At 45.2% G+C, this 21,363-nt stretch overlaps 1 protein-coding gene across 1 annotated transcript in view; it reads right to left on the bottom strand.

Annotated features, from left to right (window-relative positions):
* The window catches only part of LOC115168976 (histone-lysine N-methyltransferase PRDM16), a 384,212-nt gene that overhangs the window by 339,607 nt on the left and 23,242 nt on the right, over window positions 1–21,363 (bottom strand). Inside the window, exon 2 of the mRNA XM_029724556.1 lies at window positions 19,594–19,758. Coding sequence (XP_029580416.1) covers window positions 19,594–19,669 — 76 coding nt within the window. The 5' untranslated portion in view covers window positions 19,670–19,758. The remainder of the gene's footprint in view (window positions 1–19,593; window positions 19,759–21,363) is intronic.

Here is a 21,363-nt window from a genome sequence, read left to right as displayed (position 1 = left end):
TACAGGTGCAGTGATCTGTGAGCTGCTCTGACAGCTGGTACTTAAAGCTAGTGGAGGGAGATAAGTGTTTCCAGTTTCAGAGATTTTTGTAGTTCATTCCAGTCATTGGCAGCAGAGAACTGGAATGAGAGACGGCCAAAGGAGGAATTGGCTTTGGGGGTGACCAGAGAGATATACCTGCTGGAGCGCGTGCTACAGGTGGGTGCTGCTATGGTGAGCAGTGAGTGGAGATAAGGGGGGACTTTACCTAGCAGGGTCTTGTAGATGACCTGGAGCCAGTGGGTTTGGCGACGAGTATGAAGCGAGGGCCATCCAACGAGAGCATACAGGTCGCAGCGGTGGGTAGTATATGGGGCTTTGGTGACAAAACGGATGGCACTGTGATAGACTGCATCCAGTTTATTGAGGAGGGTATTGGAGGCTATTTTGTAAATGACATCGCCAAAGTCAAGGATCGGTAGGATGGTCAGTTTTACGAGGGTATGTTTGGCAGCATGAGTGAAGGATGCTTTGTTGCGAAATAGGAAGCCAATTCTAGATTTAACTTTGGATTGGAGATGTTTGATGTGAGTCTGGAAGGAGAGTTTACAGTCTAACCAGACACCTAGGTATTTGTAGTTGTCCACATATTTTAAGTCAGAACCGTCCAGAGTAGTGATGCTGGACGGGCGGGCAGGTGCAGGCAGCGATCGGTTGAAGAGTATGCATTTAGTTTTACTTGTATTTAAGAGCAGTTGGAGGCCACGGAAGGAGAGTTGTATGGCATTGAAGCTCGTCTGGAGGTTAGTTAACACAGTGTCCAAAGAAGGGCCAGAAGTATACAGAATGGTGTCGTCTGCGTAGAGGTGGATCAGAGATTCACCAGCAGCAAGAGCGACATCATTGATGTATACAATAATAGGGGAAGTAGTACGGGGGGACGGGCTCCCAATTTAAGGAGCCACATGTATGGATGCAAAGGCAGGAAGGGGGATAAGGGGAGAGGGGAGAACAAACACAATAGCCTGGGTTATTTTTTTTATTACGTATTTTCTATTAACTTCCTACCTCGATAAGATCTTAATCACAACCCCTCAAATGACCCGCACTGACATTTATCAACTCCCATCGGTCGCCACGGTTCCCAGGGAGCACTGTGGGGCCCCCGACTACCGCCCTGGCCTCATTGGATCCACGGGCCACTCTATTTCTTCTTCCCTTCTTCCTCTCCTCCTTCCACGGGCCAATGCTGAATGGAAGTTCATTTTGAGCCGGTTGATTTATCTTGCCAGGGACAAATAGCAAGGTATATTTTCTCAAAGAAGAAGAGGGCTCGGGTTGGGATGGAGGGGGGATGTCGGAGGGGGATGGGTGGTTTGGGGATGAATGAGTAAGTGAGCTACTGCTGGGGTTGACCGCTGATTGCGTTCAGCGGGGGAGAGTGAATGGGCGGCCGGGTTACCCACGACATGGCACTGGGGCCAGACGGTGGGGGGGGGGGGGTCATATGGCCCTCTGTGATTGTCCAGTTAACCAAATTATTTCACCTTTCTTATTGGAGAAAGAGGGGGAAGAAACGAGGGGACATAATAAAAACACGTTCCCGGTTAACCCTTCCACTGCCGCTATCGACTGTGTGTAACAGTTGGTGTCACAGTACGTCTGTTACACTTCCAGAATCCAGGCATTAAGAAATGTCATCTTTAGATTTGATCCTCATATGTAAATGGACTCCAGGGATTTCTACATCAAATTACATTTAGATCTGGATGCTAAATAAGCACGTTGCCCATATAGAGCCTCACTAACTGTTGATGGTGAAAACACTTAGTAATGTCCACTAGCGCTGTCTATCTGTATATCTGTCTGTCTGTCTGTATATCTGTCTATATGTCCTAATGGTGTTATCAACAGGTGTTATCAACAGGTGTCAACTGGGGAAGTCTGTCTGTCTGTCTGTCTGTCTATCTGTCTGTCACACACACACACACACACACACACACACACACACACACACACACACACACACACACACACACACACACACACACACACACACACACACACACACACACACACACATTTTTCAACCATATACACAAACCCACACACACGCACACACACACATAAACCCATGCATGCACAAACACAAAGCAAACCCCAACTTCACCAAGTCTACACTACTTTTTGAGGATAGCAGAGCTATGAGTACATAAATAAACCAATGTACCTTTCCCTCAATGTAACATCTAAACCAACTCAGAAAGTCTAAACAAAACGAGGAGGAGGTCAGGCGTCACTATCCATAAACTTATATAGCATATAGCATGTCGTATAGCATGTCAAATACACTTTTAGAAAGAAAGGTGCTATCTAGAGCCTAAAAGGGTTCTTCGGCTTCCCCCACAGGAGAACTCTTTGAAGAACCCTGTTTGGTTCCAAGTAAAACCCATTTGAGTTGCATGTAGAACCCTTTACACAGAGGGTTCTAAAATGGATTCCAAAAGAGTTCTACCTAGAACCAAAAAGGGTTCTCCTAAGGGGACAGCCGAAGAACCATTTGGGACACTTTTTTCTAATAATGTGTAGCTATATCAAGCTACTGCAGTAATGTGTTGTTATAATAACGGGAGTTAGCCATTAGCTTAGCATACTCTTGGCTAAGGCAGGTAAAGAATGCGCTAAGCTCGGGTAGGCAGTCGGAATGCAACACTTGGGGCTGGGAGAGAGGGAGGGAGGAGGTGGAGGAGTGTTAAGGACAAGGGAAGAAGGGGTGAGGGGGGGTGGGGTGAGTGTTAGAGCTGGAATCTGTGAGCTCAGAGAGGCTCAGACCGCGGTCATTGTCTGCATCCTGCTTAATCACTGTCATACGGAAGGGATTGGAGCACCCGCCGCCATGCCACCATCCCCACTGAGCCACCATCCCCACCGGGCCACGCTATGCTATCCCCTACTCTACAGCAGCCCTGCTTCCTCCATGCCCCCGGCAAAGGAGAGCGGGGGAGGGTTAGAGAGGGACAGTTAGGGAGGTACAGAGTGTGTGTAGTGTGTGTACGACTGAAAGTGTGTGTGTGTAATAGTGAAAGTGTGTGTGTGCGTGTAAGAGTGAATGTGTGTGTAAGAGTGAAAGTGTGTGTGTGTATGTGTGTGTGTGTGTGTGTGTGTGTGTGTGTGTGTGGGTGGGTGTGTGTGTGTGTGTGTCTGTGTGTTGGATGACTTTCTCGTCTGTCTATCATCAGGCCTCACTAGCTCAACTGCCTCACTAACTGACGCGCACTGTTCAGAGTCCATCATCTGATACCCCCTCTCTCTCTCCAGGTCCCTTTCTCAGTCCCCCTCCTGCTCCCCTCTCACCCGGCCCCCTCTCTTTCCACCTCTCTGTACTCCTGTCATCTCCACTCTATCGTCCCTCCCCTTTCCACCCCCACCTTCCCTCCATCCCTCCATCCCTAGCTTTGCTAAATAAGGCGGCCACGTGATGGCTTCTCGTCTGGGGGTGACAGCTGAAATGGCCCCTGTTGTCCCCCCACTCCTCTCCTCTCGTCCCAGACAGATCTGTTTGAAAAGACTGACTTCTGGGGCTTTGTGTGTATGTGTGTGTGTGTGTGTGTGTGTGTGTGTGTGTGTTTGGGGGGCTATCTATAACAAAGGAGAGGCAGCAGCAAATTCACTGGGAATGGGAAAAGGTGGAGTGAGGAATCCAAGAGACAGGCGAAAAAAGATCAATTCATTTATAAATTTATAATTGGTAGGTTTCATTATCTGTTGTAACAAAAAAATGTTATTATTGATCTTATTTGTAGTGTGGTTTTCATATATTTTGTATTGTTGTGTATCACTAGTTTTCTTTGATGCAAATAAATAAATAAATATAGACGGACGAAAACAAGAGACAGGTTACCTGCGACAGACAGACCTTGTGTAGTGGAGTAAATCAGTAGTAGAGAGAGTTGAGAGAGTGTGAAAGAGAGAGATGGAGAGAGAGCGAGAGAGAGAGAGAGATAGAGAGAGAGAGAGAGTGAAAAAGAGAGAGATGTGAGTGTGTTAACAGGGGTAAAGCAGGCCCATCTGTAAATGCTTAGTGGGATGGATTCACTCTGCTGTTATTTAAACACTCAGCCATTTAACATGGTAGTCAGCGAAGGGTAGAGGGGAAAGAGAGGATAGCATGAAAGAGAGAGAGATGGATGAGGCAGAGGGACAGAGAGAGAGAGCATGGGGCTTGGGTACATCACTGGGGTGTACAGTTGAAGTCGGAAGTTTACATACACCTTAGCCAAATACATTTAAACTCAGTTTTTCACAATTCCTGACATTTAATCCTAGTAACAATTCCCTGTTTTAGGTCAGTTAGGATCACCACTTTATTTTAAGAATGTGAAATGTCAGAATAATAATAGAGAGAATGATTTATTTCAGCTTTTATTTCTTTCAGTACATTCCCAGTGGGTCAGAAGTTTACATGCACTCAATCAATATTTGGTAGCATTGCCTTTAAATTGTTTAACTTGGGTCAAATGTTTCGGTTAGCCTTCCACAAGCTTCCCACAATAAGTTGGGTAAATTTTGGCCCATTCCTCCTGACAGAGCTGGTGTAACTGAGTCAGGTTTGTAGGCCTCCTTGCTCGCACATGCTTTTTCAGTTCTGCCCACAAATTTTCTATAAGATTGAGGTCAGGGCATTGTGGATGGCCACTCCAATACCTTGACTTTGTTGTCCTTAAGCCATTTTGCCACAACTTTGGAAGTATGCTTAGAGTCATTGTCCATTTGGAAGACCCATTTGCGACCAAGCTTTACCTTCCTGACTGATGTCTTGAGATGTTGCTTCAATATATCCACATCATTTTCCATCCTCATGATGCCATCTATTTTGTGAAGTGCACCAGTCCCGCCTGCAGCAAAGCACCCCCACAACATGATGCTGCCACCCCCGTAGTGCACGGTTGGGATGGTGTTCTTTGGCATGCAAGCCTCCCCCTTTTTCCTCCAAACATAACGATGGTCATTATGGCTAAACAGTTCTATTTTGTTTCATCAGACCAGAGGATATTTCTCCAAAAAGTACGATCTTTGTCCCTATGTGCAGTTGCAAACCGTAGTCTGGCTTTTTTTATGACGGTTTTAGAACAGTGACTTCTTCCTTGCTGAGCGGCCTTTCAGGTTATGTCGATATAGGACTTGTTTTACTGTGGATATATATACTTTTGTACCTGTTTCCTCCAGCATCTTCACAAGGTCCTTTGCTATTGTTCTGGGATTGATTGATTTGCACTTTTTGCACCAAAGTACGTTCATCTCTAGGAGACAGAACACGTCTTCTTCCTGAGCTGTATGGCGGCTGCATGGTCCCATGATGTTTATACTTGATCGGCTATGAAAAGCCAACTGACATTTACTCCTGAGGTGCTGACCTGTAGCACCCCCATCAACCACTGTGATTATTATTATTTGACCCTGCTGGTCATCTATGAACATTTGAACATCTTGGCCATGTTCTGTTATAATCTCCACCTGGCACAGCCAAAAGAGGACTGGCCACCCCTCATAGCCTGGTTCCTCTCTAGGTTTCTTCCTAGGTTCTGGTCTTTCTAGGGAGTTTTTCCTAGCCACCGTGCTTCTACACCTGCATTGCTTGCTGTTTGGGGTTTTAGGCTGGGTTTCTGTACAGCACTTTGTGACATCAGCTGATGTAAGAAGGGATTTATAAAATACATTTGATTGACTTGCGTACTATTGATTGTACAGATGAACGTGGTACCTTCAGGTGTTTGGAAATTGCTCCCGATGATGAACCAGATTTGTGGAGGTCTACAATTTTGTTTCTGAGGTCTTGGCTGATTTCTTTTGATTTTCCCATGATGTCAAAGAGGCACTGAGTTTGAAGGTAGGTCTTGAAATACATCCACAGGTACACCTCCAATTGACTCAAATTATGTCAATTAGCCTATCAGAAGCTTCTAAAGCCATGACACCATTTTCTGGAATTTTCCAAGCTGTTTAAAAGCACAGTCAACTTAGTGTATGTAACTTCTGACCCACTAGAATTGTGATACAGTGAATTATAAGTGAAATAATCGGTCCGTAAACAATTGTTATAAACATTACTTGCGTCAGGCACAAAGTAGACGTCCTAACCGATTTGCCAAAACTATAGTTTGTTAATAAGAAATGTGTGGAGTGGTTGAAAACGAGTTTTAATGACTCCAACCTAAGTGTATGTAAACTTCCGACTTTAACTGTATAGCTTGTGTGTCACCTGTAATGGTGAAGGAGGTTGCTCCTGAAAAAGGGGGACTTGTTTCCTCACTGAAAGACAGCCGGGTTGAAACAGGAGAAGATTATGATTATGATTAGATTATTAGCTTATGTACCACCACATTTAAAGCCCTATTCAGAGCTGTGGCTAGGAGGGCTACTTTAGGCCAAAGCAACTCAAAGGTCACAATCTGACCTTCACCCTCTCTCACACCCAAACACAAACCGCGTCCTCACTTCCTCTCGTGAAAAAAAACAACAAAAAGAAAATGAGAAAAACCTTGCAATCCTTCTCCCTCTCCCAGAGGATGGCACGGCCAGAGTCTGGCGACGAGGATGCACTGTTTGGGCTTAATTTCTCACCCAACCCCCCTACATCTCTGTTTCGTGCTAATTAATTTAATCCTGTAAGCAAGTGTAAGCCCCCTCGTCAGGGAGCTAAGTCATATCGGCAGGGGAACAGAGCTCAGAGAGATGCATGGTGGGGAGTGGGGGGATCATGGTCGGGGTTAGTGTTGGTGGGGAGGGGGGTGCATTGTGAAAGAGGAGAGAACATTAACCTGGGGCATAAACAACAACATCGACCCACCGACCGCAAGTGGAAAGTACTGTTTAAGATCAAGGGAAACGGGGGGGTGGGGAGGGTGGGGTGAGGTAAATCACTTTTTCCAAATGTTGGGGGGATTGTGTGAATCATCAATATCGCTCCTTTTCTCTCCTTTTACAGTCTTCTTTTTCTCAGAGATAGCAGAATGGGAATATGTGAAAGGGAGGAAGATAAAGGGGGATGAAAAATGGGAACGAGACCTCAGAGCAGGAGTCTGCACAACTTCTTTATTTTATTTCTCCTTCCTGGACTTGGATGAGGTGGAGGGGTGGTGGGGGTGAAGAGGGGGGACACCAGGACCCCTTTCCAAATCCCCAGTGTAAAGGAGTAGGATTTGGCAGGTCTGGATGGGAGATAAAGTGATGCGGAGAGGAGGTGGAAGGGAGGAGGAGGGGAGGGATGGGGGGCTGGTGGCTATCGAAAAGAAGAGCCTTCGTGTTGTGGCCGGACCGTTCCAGGGTCCCCGGTAATTTTTTCTGGATTGTAACCGCTTCTGGGAGGGAGGAATATTCTTCACTCGCTAAATAGCGGTGTGACGGTCAATCAACCTCAAAGACCATACTCCCTCCTCTATCCCTCCTCTCCTCTATCGTGATAACAATCTCCCCCAAATGTCAGCGAACAGAAACTCACCAAATACATTCCTCTGGGCTTGTAGAGCAACAAGCTATTGAGTCGGAGATAAGCCCCTTTTAGAAAAGGGAAGGAGAATTTAATTCAGGTTTGAGTGACAGCAGGAAGATTTATCCCCTCCGTCGGACAATGCCTCCTTTTCGGAGACTTTAATATCCCACAGACAATGGCCTGTTTTTTTCTCCCCTCATCCTGCGCTTTTCCCACGATGCTCGCTGATTAGCGCAGCTCCGCTGGATGGCCGCCATTATCTCTCTCTCTGTTCCGTTTTTCTGTGAATCGTCCGTGTTTGTGTCAAGACGGATGGGAAGGAAGGGGACGGAAGAAAAGAGAGAGAGAGTCAGAGAGAGAGAGAGAGAGAGAGAGAGAGAAAGGGAGAGTTTTGTGAGCCAAGTTCATTGAGTGTGCCTGGGACAGTCAGATGCCAGAAGGGTCAGCAGACATCATCATATGTCCCTAACAACAAAAGGGAGAGGGGAGGGAGGGAGGGAAAGAGAGAGGGAGAGAGGGGAGGTTGGGGTGCGCTGGGAGCTGAAGACAGGAGTAGAGAGGGCCTTCATCCAAAGCTCAGGGGGGCTACTAAAGAAAGACATGAGTCTAATCAGAGAAGAGAGAGAGAAAGAGAAAGAGAGAGAGAGAGAGAGAGAGAGAGAGAGAGAGAGAGAGAGAGAGGGAGAGCGAGAGAGAGAGAGAGAGGAGTGTGCATGTGTCCGTGCATGTTAGCGAGCATGTGTGTATGTGTGTGTGATGGCTGGAGATGACACTAAGAGAGCACAATGCATCCCAGAGGGAGCATCATCGTCAAAGCGTGTGTCTAACCCGCTGGGCAGCAATCAGTGTCCTGAGTCTTCTGAGCCCACGTAGCTAGACTAGCCTGCTGAGCTAACGATAGGACATATTATATATTCAGGGGAAAAAATCTAATGTATTCCATTTAGTCTTTATGGAGATGATGATTTATCCTGGCGAACTGAGCCATATACAGTATATTCATCATTCACACACACTGGCTGCATCCCAAATAGCACCACCCTATTGCGCTGCTTTTGGGCCCCGGTCAAAAGTAGTGCACTATGTAGGGAATAGTGTGCCCGCTGGGACGCAGACACAAAGGGGGGAAAAGCAGCCACACTGCTGTAAGTGCAGGCCAATTTGATGATGGCGGGTATTCTTAATGAATAATGAGGAAGAACATGATCTAAGATTTTGAATAGTATTGATTAGGGTGGGGAGAGGTGGGTGTATAGATGATGTAACTATATCTCATTGAAGAGAAGGTAAATATCAGAAGGTTCAGGCCATTGCACTGAGCACATTGAAGCAGAGATATCTGGGGGTTTTTATCTCGATCCACCGCATTCGCCTATGTAACACCTCCGCATGTGCGGTGAAAGGTGGCAGAGCTAGAGCGGTGTCTGTAAGGCCATGAGACCTCCCAAAAATTGGTCTTTCACAAAATTGTCTGTAGAGTCCAAACAGATTGGCCTATTATAACTCCTCTATGGAAAGATAAGTTTCACGAACACGATGGGGTTTTCCGTTTTGCTCTTACAATCCCCACAAGCGTCTTGGGACTCGTCTGAAGTCGGTACAGCCGATCTGTCTGTAGTGTCCGAACGGTTTGGGCTACACACTAATATGACCCCTCTGTGGAAAGGTGAGACTCTCACAAACACATACATGTTGGTTGTTTTGCTCGTCTGAAGGTCCTTTGGTACCAGTTGAAAATAATAATGGAAGTATACTGTATAATGAGACTGTTTAGTGCCAAAAATAAGAGGTTAAATACATGAAGAAAATATATACATTACCAGTCAAATGTTTAGAGAACGCCAAGAGAGTGCAAAGCTGTCATCAAGGCAAAGGATAGACACTTCAGAACAAACTTCCTTTCCATTTTTTTAATTCAGTGCTTTGTATGGGCCAATAGCAGTAAGTAAGGCCAAATAAACATTTGCATCAAAGAATTTTGTTATATATATTTTTTTATAATAAAAGGAGTATTAAAATTCAAAATCAAATGACAAAATGATCCTTGGTATGACCTTCTTAAAACAATTCCATACATATCATATAACCTTCGACAGGACTTAGATGGTGTAGACTGATCAGTAGTAACACCCCCCCACCCCCCCACCTCCCACCGCCAGGGTTAAAGAACTATACAAACCCCTCCCCCATCCCACCACACATTTATAGATTTGTATAGATTTTTTTTGTATATATATATATATATATATATATATACTGCTCAAAAAAATAAAAAAACACAAAACACTTAAACAACACATCCTAGATCAGAATGAAATAAATAATCTTATTAAATACTTTTTTCTTTACATAGTTGAATGTGCTGACAACAAAATCACACAAAAATAATCAATGGAAATCCAATTTATCAACCCATGGAGGTCTGGATTTGGAGTCACACTCAAAATTAAAGTGGAAAACCACACTACAGGCTGATCCAACTTTGATGTAATGTCCTTAAAACAAGTCAAAATGAGGCTCAGTAGTGTGTGTGGCCTCCACGTGCCTGTATGACCTCCCTACAACGCCTGGGCATGCTCCTGATAAGGTGGCGGATGGTCTCCTGAGGGATCTCCTCCCAGACCTGGACTAAAGCATCCGCCAACTCCTGGACAGTCTGTGGTGCAACGTGGCGTTGGTGGATGGAGCGAGACATGATGTCTCAGATGTGCTCAATTGGATTCAGGTCTGGGGAACGGGCGGGCCAGTCCATAGCATCAATGCCTTCCTCTTGCAGGAACTGCTGACACACTCCAGCCACATGAGGTCTAGCATTGTCTTGCATTAGGAGGAACCCAGGGCTAACCGCACCAGCATATGGTCTCACAAGGGGTCTGAGGATCTCATCTCGGTACCTAATGGCAGTCAGGCTACCTCTGGCGAGCACATGGAGGGCTGTGCGGCCCCCCAAAGAAATGCCACCCCACACCATGACTGACCCACCGCCAAACAGGTCATGCTGGAGGATGTTGCAGGCAGCAGAACGTTCTCCACAGCGTCTCCAGACTCTGTCACGTCTGTCACGTGCTCAGTGTGAACCGGCTTTCATCTGTGAAGAGCACAGGGCGCCAGTGGCGAATTTGCCAATCTTGGTGTTCTCTGGCAAATGCCAAATGTCCTGCACGGTGTTGGGCTGTAAGCACAACCCCCACCTGTGGACGTCGGGCCCTCATACCACCCTCATGGAGTCTGTTTCTGACCGTTTGAGCAGACACATGCACATTTGTGGCCTGCTGGAGGTCATTTTGCAGGGCTCTGGCAGTGCTCCTCCTGCTCCTCCTTGCACAAAGGCGGAGGTAGCGGTCCTGCTGCTGGGTTGTTGCCCTCCTACGGCCTCCTCTACGTTTCCTGATGTACTGGCCTGTCTCCTGGTAGCGCCTCCATGCTCTGGACACTACGCTGACAGACACAGCAAACCTTCTTGCCACAGCTCGCATTGATGTGCCATCCTGGATGAGCTGCACTACCTGAGCCACTTGTGTGGGTTGTAGACTCCGTCTCATGCTACCACTAGAGTGAAACCACCGCCAGCATTCAAAAGTGACCAAAACATCAGCCAGGAAGTATAGGAACTGAGAAGTGGTCTGTGGTCCCCACCTGCAGAACCACTCCTTTATTGGGGGTGTCTTGCTAATTGCCTATAATTTCCACCTGTTGTCTATTCCATTTGCACAACAGCATGTGAAATGTATAGTCAATCAGTGTTGCTTCCTAAGTGGACAGTTTGACTTCACAGAAGTGTGATTGACTTGGAGTTACATTGTGTTGTTTAAGTGTTCCCTTTATTTTTTTTAGCAGTGTATATATATATATATATATCCCCCACTCACTCACTCACTCACTCACTCACTCACTCACTCACTCACTCACTCACTCACTCACTCACTCACTCACTCACTCACTCACTCACTCACTCACTCACTCACTCACTCACTCACTCACTCACTCACTCACTCACTCACTCACATTATAGGGGCGGCAGGTAGCCTAGTGGTTTGAGCATTGGGCCAGTAACCAAAAGGTTGCTATATCAAATCCCCGAGCTGACAAGGGAAAAATCTGTCGTTCTGCCCCTGAACAAGGCAGTTAACCCACTGTTCCTAGACTGTCATTGTAAATAAGAATTTGTTTTTAACTGACTTGCCTAGTAAAATAAATATAGAATTGTGGCTTCACAAATTTGAGTTGATATACTACTGTCCTCTCAGATGGAGCATTTCCTTATCAGCCACGTATAAAGCCCTTCCAGTGGGAAGCAGAGAAAATAAATATTCACATAATTATAGAAGAGACAGACATGGGCCCATGTCATACATGACAAACCCCAGGTGTATTTCTCAGGCCTTAGGAGCTGTACTGTATTGGCCCCAAAGTGAGTAGGGGGTGAGTTTGTGTGAGGGGGGGAAAGTGTGTGTATGAGGTGGGAGAGTGTTTGTGTGCATGCGTGTACTGTAACCCTCACACACATGGGTCCCCATGCAGTTCTCAGCATGTGTATGTGGTCTGGGGGATGCTATTGCTGGGCATATGGCGAGGAGCAGACGAGGACTGGATGTCATTTTGTGAAGCGTAAATATTTATTTCCCATCCCTGGACTTGTCAGTGGTAGAGTGATTGATTTCCTCGCCACAGTTTGCCCTGATGTGTTCAAAACCATATGGTGCACAAAACACATTGTTGCTATTCACAAAATAGGCTCTCCAAGCAAGAGGCTCTTTCCCAACCCCCAGTGGAACATGCATAACAGTTGACTTTCGACTGAACTATTGATTTCAGCCAAAAAGCTGCATTACACTAGTTATTGATATGTCATACTAGCATTGATATTGTAGGAGGATGGGGGTAATGATTGACAGGTGGGTAATACATTTTGCTGATTGTTCAGAACTGTTAATAGAACACACGCACAAAGACTGACATACAGCTCGCACACACTCACTTATTGGTCACTTCCAATGTCTGCGTAGAGACTTCAACATGATTGACTCTGGAAGCCATCCATGTTTTACAGAATAGTGTGATATAAAGCAAAAATAAATCAAATATTTGAGTGAAAAAATTGCCCCCACTTGCTCAGTTGTAGGAAGTTGAGAAGCCATGTTGTGTGTTGTGTGGCTGTCTGTGCTACCATCTCTCACATCAAAATTATGTTGTGTGGCTCTCTGTGCTACCATCTCTCACAGTCTCACATCAAAATGATACATTCATCTATCTCAAATGTAAAACTTAGATGTTCCAAACGTAAAATGTAGAATAGTTCAAGGTTAAGTTCAGGTATTTTCTCAACATTTTTAAGGTTAGGTTTAAGGTTAGGCATTAACTCCAAATTCTTAAGGTTAGGCATTAACTCAATGTAAAGGTCAGGTTTAAGATTTGGGATAGGCTTAAAACTAAAATAGAAAAAAAACACCTTTCTATCGCTGGATTTGAACTTGCAACCTTTAGATTCAGATGCTTACGCTAATCTGCCATCGCCATCCACAACACCCTTGCAAAACCAAAACATAGTTAAATGTAACAGCGCTCGCTTTCTGAGGGACTACCATGATCTGTAATGTGTGTTTGGGGGTTAGACTATGTTTCTTTGGGAAAAGCTCCATCCATACCTGCCTCAGCACCCATGCCACCTCTGACTCTCATTCTCCCCTTATAGAAGCATCGCCTCCGGAGAAAGAGGGTCAAGACCCCTGCGGTGGTGCTCTCGATCCTTTGAGTTGGGTCGAGCTACCAGTTTCTGCCTGAATGTCTCTGTCGTGGCCCTGTCGACCCAAAATATTTCTAAATGTTTACCACAAAACATCAACGAGGTAAATATCCAGAGACTTCCTCAGACACTAGATAAAGAAACATTATTTTATACCAAATTAAGACACCCTAAAAACGTAAGACTTCAGGGGTACTTAGGCAGAGAGGACAGGGTCCAAGTGTGTGTTGACTACGGAAAAGCATTTTCTGTTGCGTACGCATCTAGCTATACGTATGACTGATTTCTACCATCAATACGGTAACGTCAATATCAAAGCGTGGCATTCGGGTCAATTATCCCTCTATTTTTCTATATGGCTTGCTTTCTTTCTGTTCATTTGGTCTCTGTTCATTTGGGCTCCCATATAAAAGAGATGTTGGTCCCAATGGTACTTCCCCTGCTAAAATAAAGGTTACATTTGTGTGGGTTTTGAAATTGCATGTTGGGAGTCTGCCTGTGTCCAGCTCTGTAGAAACCGAGGTTTCCCCTTAGAGACCTCCTCAAGGACCTGAGTGTTCCTCGTAAAGAAGTCGACCGCCGATTTTCTATCTTCTAACACATTTCGATTGGAGTGACTATTTTGTGGGCTTGCTTCCCTTGGGCGCTCCTTTCCTCAGTCAGTCATCTCATCTTTCCCCTCCGATTTTAGAAATAGGCTGCTTCTCTTCTACCCTTGCTGGAGTGCCGATCCCTGCTTCCCAGCAAATAAAAAAAGGCCTTCGGTCGGAAGATGCTTGGAGGATGTGGTTATTTTCAGTAAATGATGCCCCAACGGCAGAGAAATAACTTGGGCTGTGATCACTCCATTGCAGCTCAACCCCATGAGTCAGCCCTAGTGATATCTGTTCCAGAGAAAACACACTTCACTTATTTCTCTCTCTCTTTCTCCCCCTCTTTCTATCGCTCGCTCACTCTTTCTCTGTCTCTCTCTCTACCTCCCTCTCTCTCTCTCTGACTTGCTGAATAAACTTGCTTTTCTTATTTTTGCAGCTCCCCGTCTGCTTTAAGGAGCAAGCCGGAGTAATTAAAACAACATGGCTGTATTTTGCAATTACATTTTTCATTTCTGACCATATCTAACCCAGGGGTGGACAAGGTCGGGCTATTTCCGGCTGATTTCCATGGTCTCTACTCTCTAGCATATATTCCACTGATATTGTGGGTACTTGGAGACCAAGCTGATTGTTTGGTTATTACATTCATTTATACACAAATGTGTATCTTCAGAGCCTTACCGAGTCCTCCCCCCACACTAACACTATTAGTCAAAGTTGAGTCTAGGTTTCAGCGAGGGGCCTTTCATGTGAAAGACTTTTGTCCCTGGTGAGGGACTTCCAATGTAAGGAAAATACATCAAGGCTTGATGCAGAGATAATGATGCTTGTGGCTGTGGCACATAACACCGAATTTGAAAGAAATCTGAAATGATTCCAGTTTATGTTTTTATTACAGGCAGGAAATTACTGAACAGTTCAATTTGGATGGATGAGGAGTATGTCAAAATAAAAAGGCCAGACCAAGCACACTTCCCTGCCAACCAAAAGCCACAAATATGAGAGTGTTCCCTGAGAAGTGGAGCGCGAAGAGAAGAAAAACGAGGGAAGGAGGAATGAGCGGGCAGAAAGAGAGAGAAACCTGCTGAGGTTTAATATGGGTGAGAGGTCAGGGCTGAGCCAGAGGTGGGCACCGAAGTGGAAACCTCTTTCTGCTGCCCTTCACTGCGACACACACAACCAAATGCACGCGCTCTCAGAGGCACACATAAACACAAAGGTATGCACGCACACAGAAACCATAATCTCCATCACTGCTTTCTCTCCCCTGTATCTTTTCATGCCTCAGCATGCATATGTAGAAGAGCTCATCAGGAGGAATTCTATTAGTTCCTTTGAGACTATACAAAGAGAATGATGACAAATGAGTGGTGAGCAAAGTAGTGAACAATGCCGTTTGTAGGTCTGAAGTATTACACATTAGGGGAGGACTCTTAGAAAAGAGCACAATTCATCCTCACACACACACACTCGCTCGCACGCACTCAGACACACACACACACACACACACACACACACACACACACACACACACACACACACACACACACACACACACACACACTTAACAAAAACGGGGACAGATGCTATGCATCTATCAGATAAAGAAAACTATGGACGTTCCTCCCCGAGGTAGCAACCCCCAAAACATTATTTTAACTAGGCAAGTCAGTTAAGAACAAATTCTTATTTACAATGACAGCCTAGGAACAGTGGGTTAACTGCCTTGTTCAGAACAACAGATTTTGAACTTGTCAGCTCAGGGATTTGATCAAGCTACCTTTCAGTTGCTGGCCCAATGTTCTAAACACTAGGCTACCTGCCACCCCAACAATACCCAGAGTCTCCAAGAAGTGACTAGAGTGACCCGGTCTGTGAGTGGAGGGGCACTAATTGCCCCACTGGTTAAACAGCTGCACAAGCTGATGTGGTTTTTCTTTGGGTGGGGAGGTCCTGAGAAAGGGCCTCTCAGAACCAGGCCTGTTGGCTGTGGTTGTAGCTGGACAGGGCCTGCTCAAGATGTTCACACCCAAGACCTTCCAATTGTAAGCACATTGCAGTCCGCCCGTGTCCCTCTCTCTACTGGCTTTGGCCAAGACCCCGTTTTCTAACTTATAACCAGGATGAGCACTGGGTAAAGTAAGAGGAGGCTTTATATAATATCTTACGCACATTTGAAGTATGATGGCTGCCGGATAAAGATACATTCTTATGTCTCCCAAATGTATCAGCTTGCTTTTATTCATTTCTTAAAATGTTTCACTGAGAAGGATGTATTCTGAAACATTTTGCATTAGAGACCAATGGAAGAAACGGCTTGAATTATATGGTTGGAGAAAACAAAATTAGCCACTTGGATTTGACTCTGGGCCCGTCTTATCCAATCCAACATTTAATGAACTATGTCTGAGGTGATAGAAACAACAGGAAGTGATAGAGGGATGGAGAGAGGGGGCGGGTAAGGGGTGCCGTGGACAGAAGCGATACAGGGGAAACCTCCCGTTCCTCCACATCGAAGAGTTGGACATGAACGAAGCACCAACATTTTTAAAGGGGTGCATACAATGAATGAAGAGCTCAAACTGAAACACCACTGTTCCCCCTCCTCTACCTCCAGACCATATCTGATTAGGGAGGAACGAGACCCCTGGTTTCTGAACCTCTTGTCAAGACAATGAGAAACATACAAAGTATGACCTCCTGCAATGTGAAACGGATCCAGGGGTTTATGGGGGCTTTAATAGTAATTGAATCAAGGTTGCAGGCAGAGAGAGTAGCATTGAGGCTGTCCAAGGCACGAGCATAAATCTCATTATCGATACTTCAATAGGAAGAGAGGGGCATCAGGGTCACTTCATTAACAACCGCCAACCACATTGAGAACATTTGGTTGGAACGCAGTTGAACACAATGCTGTTGCTTCCTGACAACGAAAAGCATTAATGAAGCGATTTGGGCCCCGGAGGGGCAGGAGGGTTTGAGGAAATCAACCAGGGTTCACACTCACAACCTCGCTGCAGTGTTAAGGGAACCGACGTACAAGTTCTTCAATTATTCGGAAGACAGTTTACACTGAGCAGTGGTCAGCTGCACCATGAGCTCATCCGACCCGCCGGGCCGCCACCAGCACCGCTCCGATTAGATCATGCCTTGGAGGAACGCTTGGGAGCTCTTCTGCTTACAAGCCACACATGAAGTGTCAAATGTGGACAAGGTGCAGACTAGAATAATATTTAACATTTCGATGTATGCCCCCCGGTGCATATTGTTCTAACTGTTCCCTGAGTCGTTCCTGCTTTGCTTTAACTGACACACATCATATTTCTCATTCAATTGATTTGATTCAGGACATGCTGCGCATTAAATATGTGTTCAAATGAACGTGTACTGAACATATTGGAAGACTGGCCAAATCTAACTGTTTTTTTTTGGTTCCTGAATTTCTTCACCAATACAGAAATATAGGTTGTGCAGGTTGTCATTTGCAGGAAGGAAACACCAACATAAAGTGTCTTAATAGGGTGTTAGGCCACGACGAGCCGCCAGAACAGCTTCAATGCGCCTTGACATAGATTCTACAAGTGTCTGGAACTCTATCGGAGGGATGCGATACCATTCTTCCATGGGAAATTCTATAGTTTGTTGTAGTGTTGATGGTGGAGTAAAAAGCTTTCTTCGGTGCTGCTCCAGAATCTCCCATAAGTGTTCAACTGGGTTGAGATCTGGTGACTGAGAAAATTTTATACATGACCCTAAGATTGATGGGATTTTAATTGCTTAATTAAATCAGGAACCACACCTGTGTGGAGGCACTTGCTTTCAGTATACTTTGTATCCCTCATTTATTCAGGTTTTTCCTTTATTTTGGCAACTACCTGGAAATCCATCTTGAAGGAGGAGGGTAGGGTAGGATATCTTTGTTCTGTTTCAAACATTTTTTAAACAGTTGACAAATGTCCGAAAAAAGACAAAAATGTCCTAACTTTGAAAGTACCGTAAAATGCCATTTTGCCTCTGTCGTGCCCGTTTCAGAGGAGTGTAATGGGTTTGTCCCAGTCTGAATGAATGTCTTCCATACTGTATGAGGAGTGAAGAACAGGTAGGGAGTAAAACAAGTGTCAGGCGGGCCACTTTCTCCCTCCCCTGGGTATGGGTTCACACTCATCTCAATGACCTGGCACACACACTCACTCACACTCACTCACTCACTCACACTCACACAGGCGGGCCACTTTCTCCCTCCCCTGGGTATGGGTTCACACTCATCTCAATGACCTGGCACACACTCACACTCACACATGTGCAAACAGAGGTGGGAAAAGAACCCAATTGTCATACTTGACTAAAAGTAATGATACCTTAACAGAAATTGACTAAAGTAAAAATATTTTTATTTTTATAGATGGATCGGCAGGAGCACACTCCAACACTCAGACATAATTTACAAACGAAGCATTTGTGTTTAGTGAGTCCACCAGATCAGAGGCAGTAGGGATGGCCAGGGATGTTCTCTTGATAAGTGTGTGAATTAGACCATTTTCCTGTGAAAATGTAACAAGTACTTTGGGGGTTCAGGGAAAATGTACAGTGGTTTGCGAAAGTATTCACCCCCCTTGGCATTTTTCCTATTTTGTTGCCTTACAACCTGGAATTAAAATAGATGTTTTGGGGTGGTTGTATCATTTGATTTACACAACATGCCTACCACTTTGAAGATACAAAATCTTTTTTATTGTGAAACAAACAAGAAATAAGACAAAAAAACGGAAAACTCGAGCGTGCATAACTATTCACCCCCCCAAAGTCAATACTTTGTAGAGCCACATTTTGCAACAATTATAGCTGCAAGTCTCTTGGGGTATGTCTCTATAAGCTTGGCACATCTAGCCACTGGGATTTTTACCCATTCTTCAAGGCAAAACTGCTCCAGCTCCTTCAAGTTGGATGGGTTCCGCTGGTGTACAGCAATCTTTAAGTCATACCACAGATTCTCAATTGGATTGAGTTCTGGGCATTGACTAGGCCATTCCAAGACATTTAAATGTTTCCCCTTAAACCACTCAAATGTTGCTTTAGCAGTATGCTTAGGGTCATTGTTCTGCTGGAAGGTGAACCTCCGTCTCAGTCTCAAATCTCTGGAAGACTGAAACAGGTATCCCTCAAGAATATCCCTGTATTTAGCGCCATCCATCATTCCTTCAATTCTGACCAGTTTATTTAACTAATTATGTGACTTCTGAAGGTAATTGGTTGCACCAGATCTTATTTAGGAGCTTCATAGCAAAGGGGGTGAATACATATGCACACACCACTTTTCCATTTATAATTTTTTTATATATACTGTTTTGAAACAAGTAATTTTTTTCATTTCACTTCACCAATTTGAATTTTTTTTTTGTATGTCCATTACAAAAAATCAAACTAAATAAAAAAACTGTGAATTTGATATTTTTTACCGATATTATGATTGTCTGTTTGTTTCACCTCTGCAAAGTAGTTAAAATGCTGTCAGTTCCACTTTAAGATAGCTAGGTGTGACAACCACATATCACTGTCATAGTAAGTTTTCCTCAATAAAGCAGCTATCAGTGAACTCAGAGCTAGTACGGGGGTGGCAGAACGGTGTGCTCGGGTTGGGGTGTAGGGTTTGAGCATAGCCTGAAGGTAGGGATGGCCAGTTCCTCTTGTTGCTCCATAGGCAAGTACCATGATATTTCCCCGCAGCTTTTTATTGTATCGTATTCTACACTTGCTCTCCTGTATTCTAATCTGTTTAGTTTACTTACGTTGTCGAACACCCTGACACGCTGGCCATCTCAGTGAGATGAAAGGGGAGAAGCGGAGCCACTTTGGAAGACGCATGGCCCACTGTCATTGTCATTGTCATGCATACACTCCGCTGGCCATGTGCCAGCCACCCAGTGCTGTCCCCTGGTACACCTGACACTGCCCTGAGAGAGGAGAGAGAGGAGAGAGGTCTATCTGGTGATCTGACCTCTGAGACGCATTCAAACTGTACTACCAGCACAACAATCATGGTAACCAAACTGCACCCTTTGGACCACTCTCTGCACTGACAGACATAGACACAGACATAGACATAGACATGCCGACAAGGGACTAGAGGAGAGAACGGGGGAGATAGAGATATGCCTTGATGTTGGCCGCATCTTTGAGTGTGCAGAACCCCCTTGAGTCTAGACCAACAACCAAGCTCCTTGGCATTGTAACGGGGTAGGTAACCCCCTACCCCGTAGGGCAGAGTTTGTTGATCCATTCCTGGGGTACTCCTTTGGATGAGGTTGCTCTTTTTTTGACATAACTTTTTCTACAGAGCGCCAGCTGCCATTGAGTACGTGGCTGTGATGAGCATCTTCCCCCTTCACAAGACCTCTATAGACAGTGGACTAAATAGCCAGTCAGTGGGCTACACACACACACACACACACACACACACACACACACACACACACACACACACACACACACACACACACACCTGACCGTTAATTGTGTCATAAAGGCGAAATGTTCTATTTGAGAATCCAGTCCCTACAGCCGGAAGAGAAAGATGGAGAAAGGGAGGAGATAGAAAGACACGTTCCCCCAGTTATATTAGTTTCAAAGTGAGGTTGGATGGGACGGGGTTAGGAGGCAGGTGACCCCAGTAGCACAGCTTGTTGGTTTTTTAAAGCGTTGCCTCTCCAGTCATATGGCTGGTGAAGCCAAGGCCTCTTGGACCACAGGAAACCATAAAACCAGGGGCTTTATTACGAGGATCAGACAAAGTATGTTTGCTCTCAAAGACGTTGAGCTAAAGGTGTGCCTTACACCCAGGCAACGAGGGACACACACACACACACACACACACACACACACACACACACACACACACACACACACACACACACACACACACACACACAAAGACATTCTCTCTCCTCTCACCTCTGAGACTCCATGCACAAGCACACACACGCAAACACACAGACATACACACACGCAGACACGCACACCCAGGCTGCACACACGGCATATACATGTTCGCTGTGGTCCCTCACGGATCCACTTAAAAGGGGGGCCGCCATATCAACTGTCAGCTACCATGTTTAGTTGCTTTAGGCCCTCTCTCCTCTCTTTGATGAGGACCATGGAACATTTTCATCCCATTAGCCACATGTTGCTCCTAATATCTCTACAATAAAATGCAATTTCATCATTGATTTGATATGTATCTACATTTTTGCTTTGGCAATGTATGTGGTAACACTTTCCATGCCAATAAAGCCATTTGCGAGAGAGAGAGAGAGAGAGAGAGAGAGAGAGAGAGAGAGAGAGAGAGAGAGAGAGAGAGAGAGAGAGAGAGAGAGAGAGAGAGAGAGAGAGACTAGGTCCGCTGCTCATTTTTGACCCTCAGCAGTGTAATCTATCGGGGAGATTAAGGTAAAGGAGTTATTCTTTACTATTTTATTAAGAGGCGCAGGAATAAAGGCTTTATTGCTCCTCAAGCAGCGTGACATACAATGTAAGACAAACATTACAGCAACCCAGTCTCA

Source organism: Salmo trutta, chromosome 30 (genome assembly GCF_901001165.1).
Source record: "Salmo trutta chromosome 30, fSalTru1.1, whole genome shotgun sequence".
NCBI classification, from domain to species: Eukaryota; Metazoa; Chordata; class Actinopteri; order Salmoniformes; family Salmonidae; genus Salmo; species Salmo trutta.
This window is presented reverse-complemented; position numbering and strand designations above follow the sequence as displayed.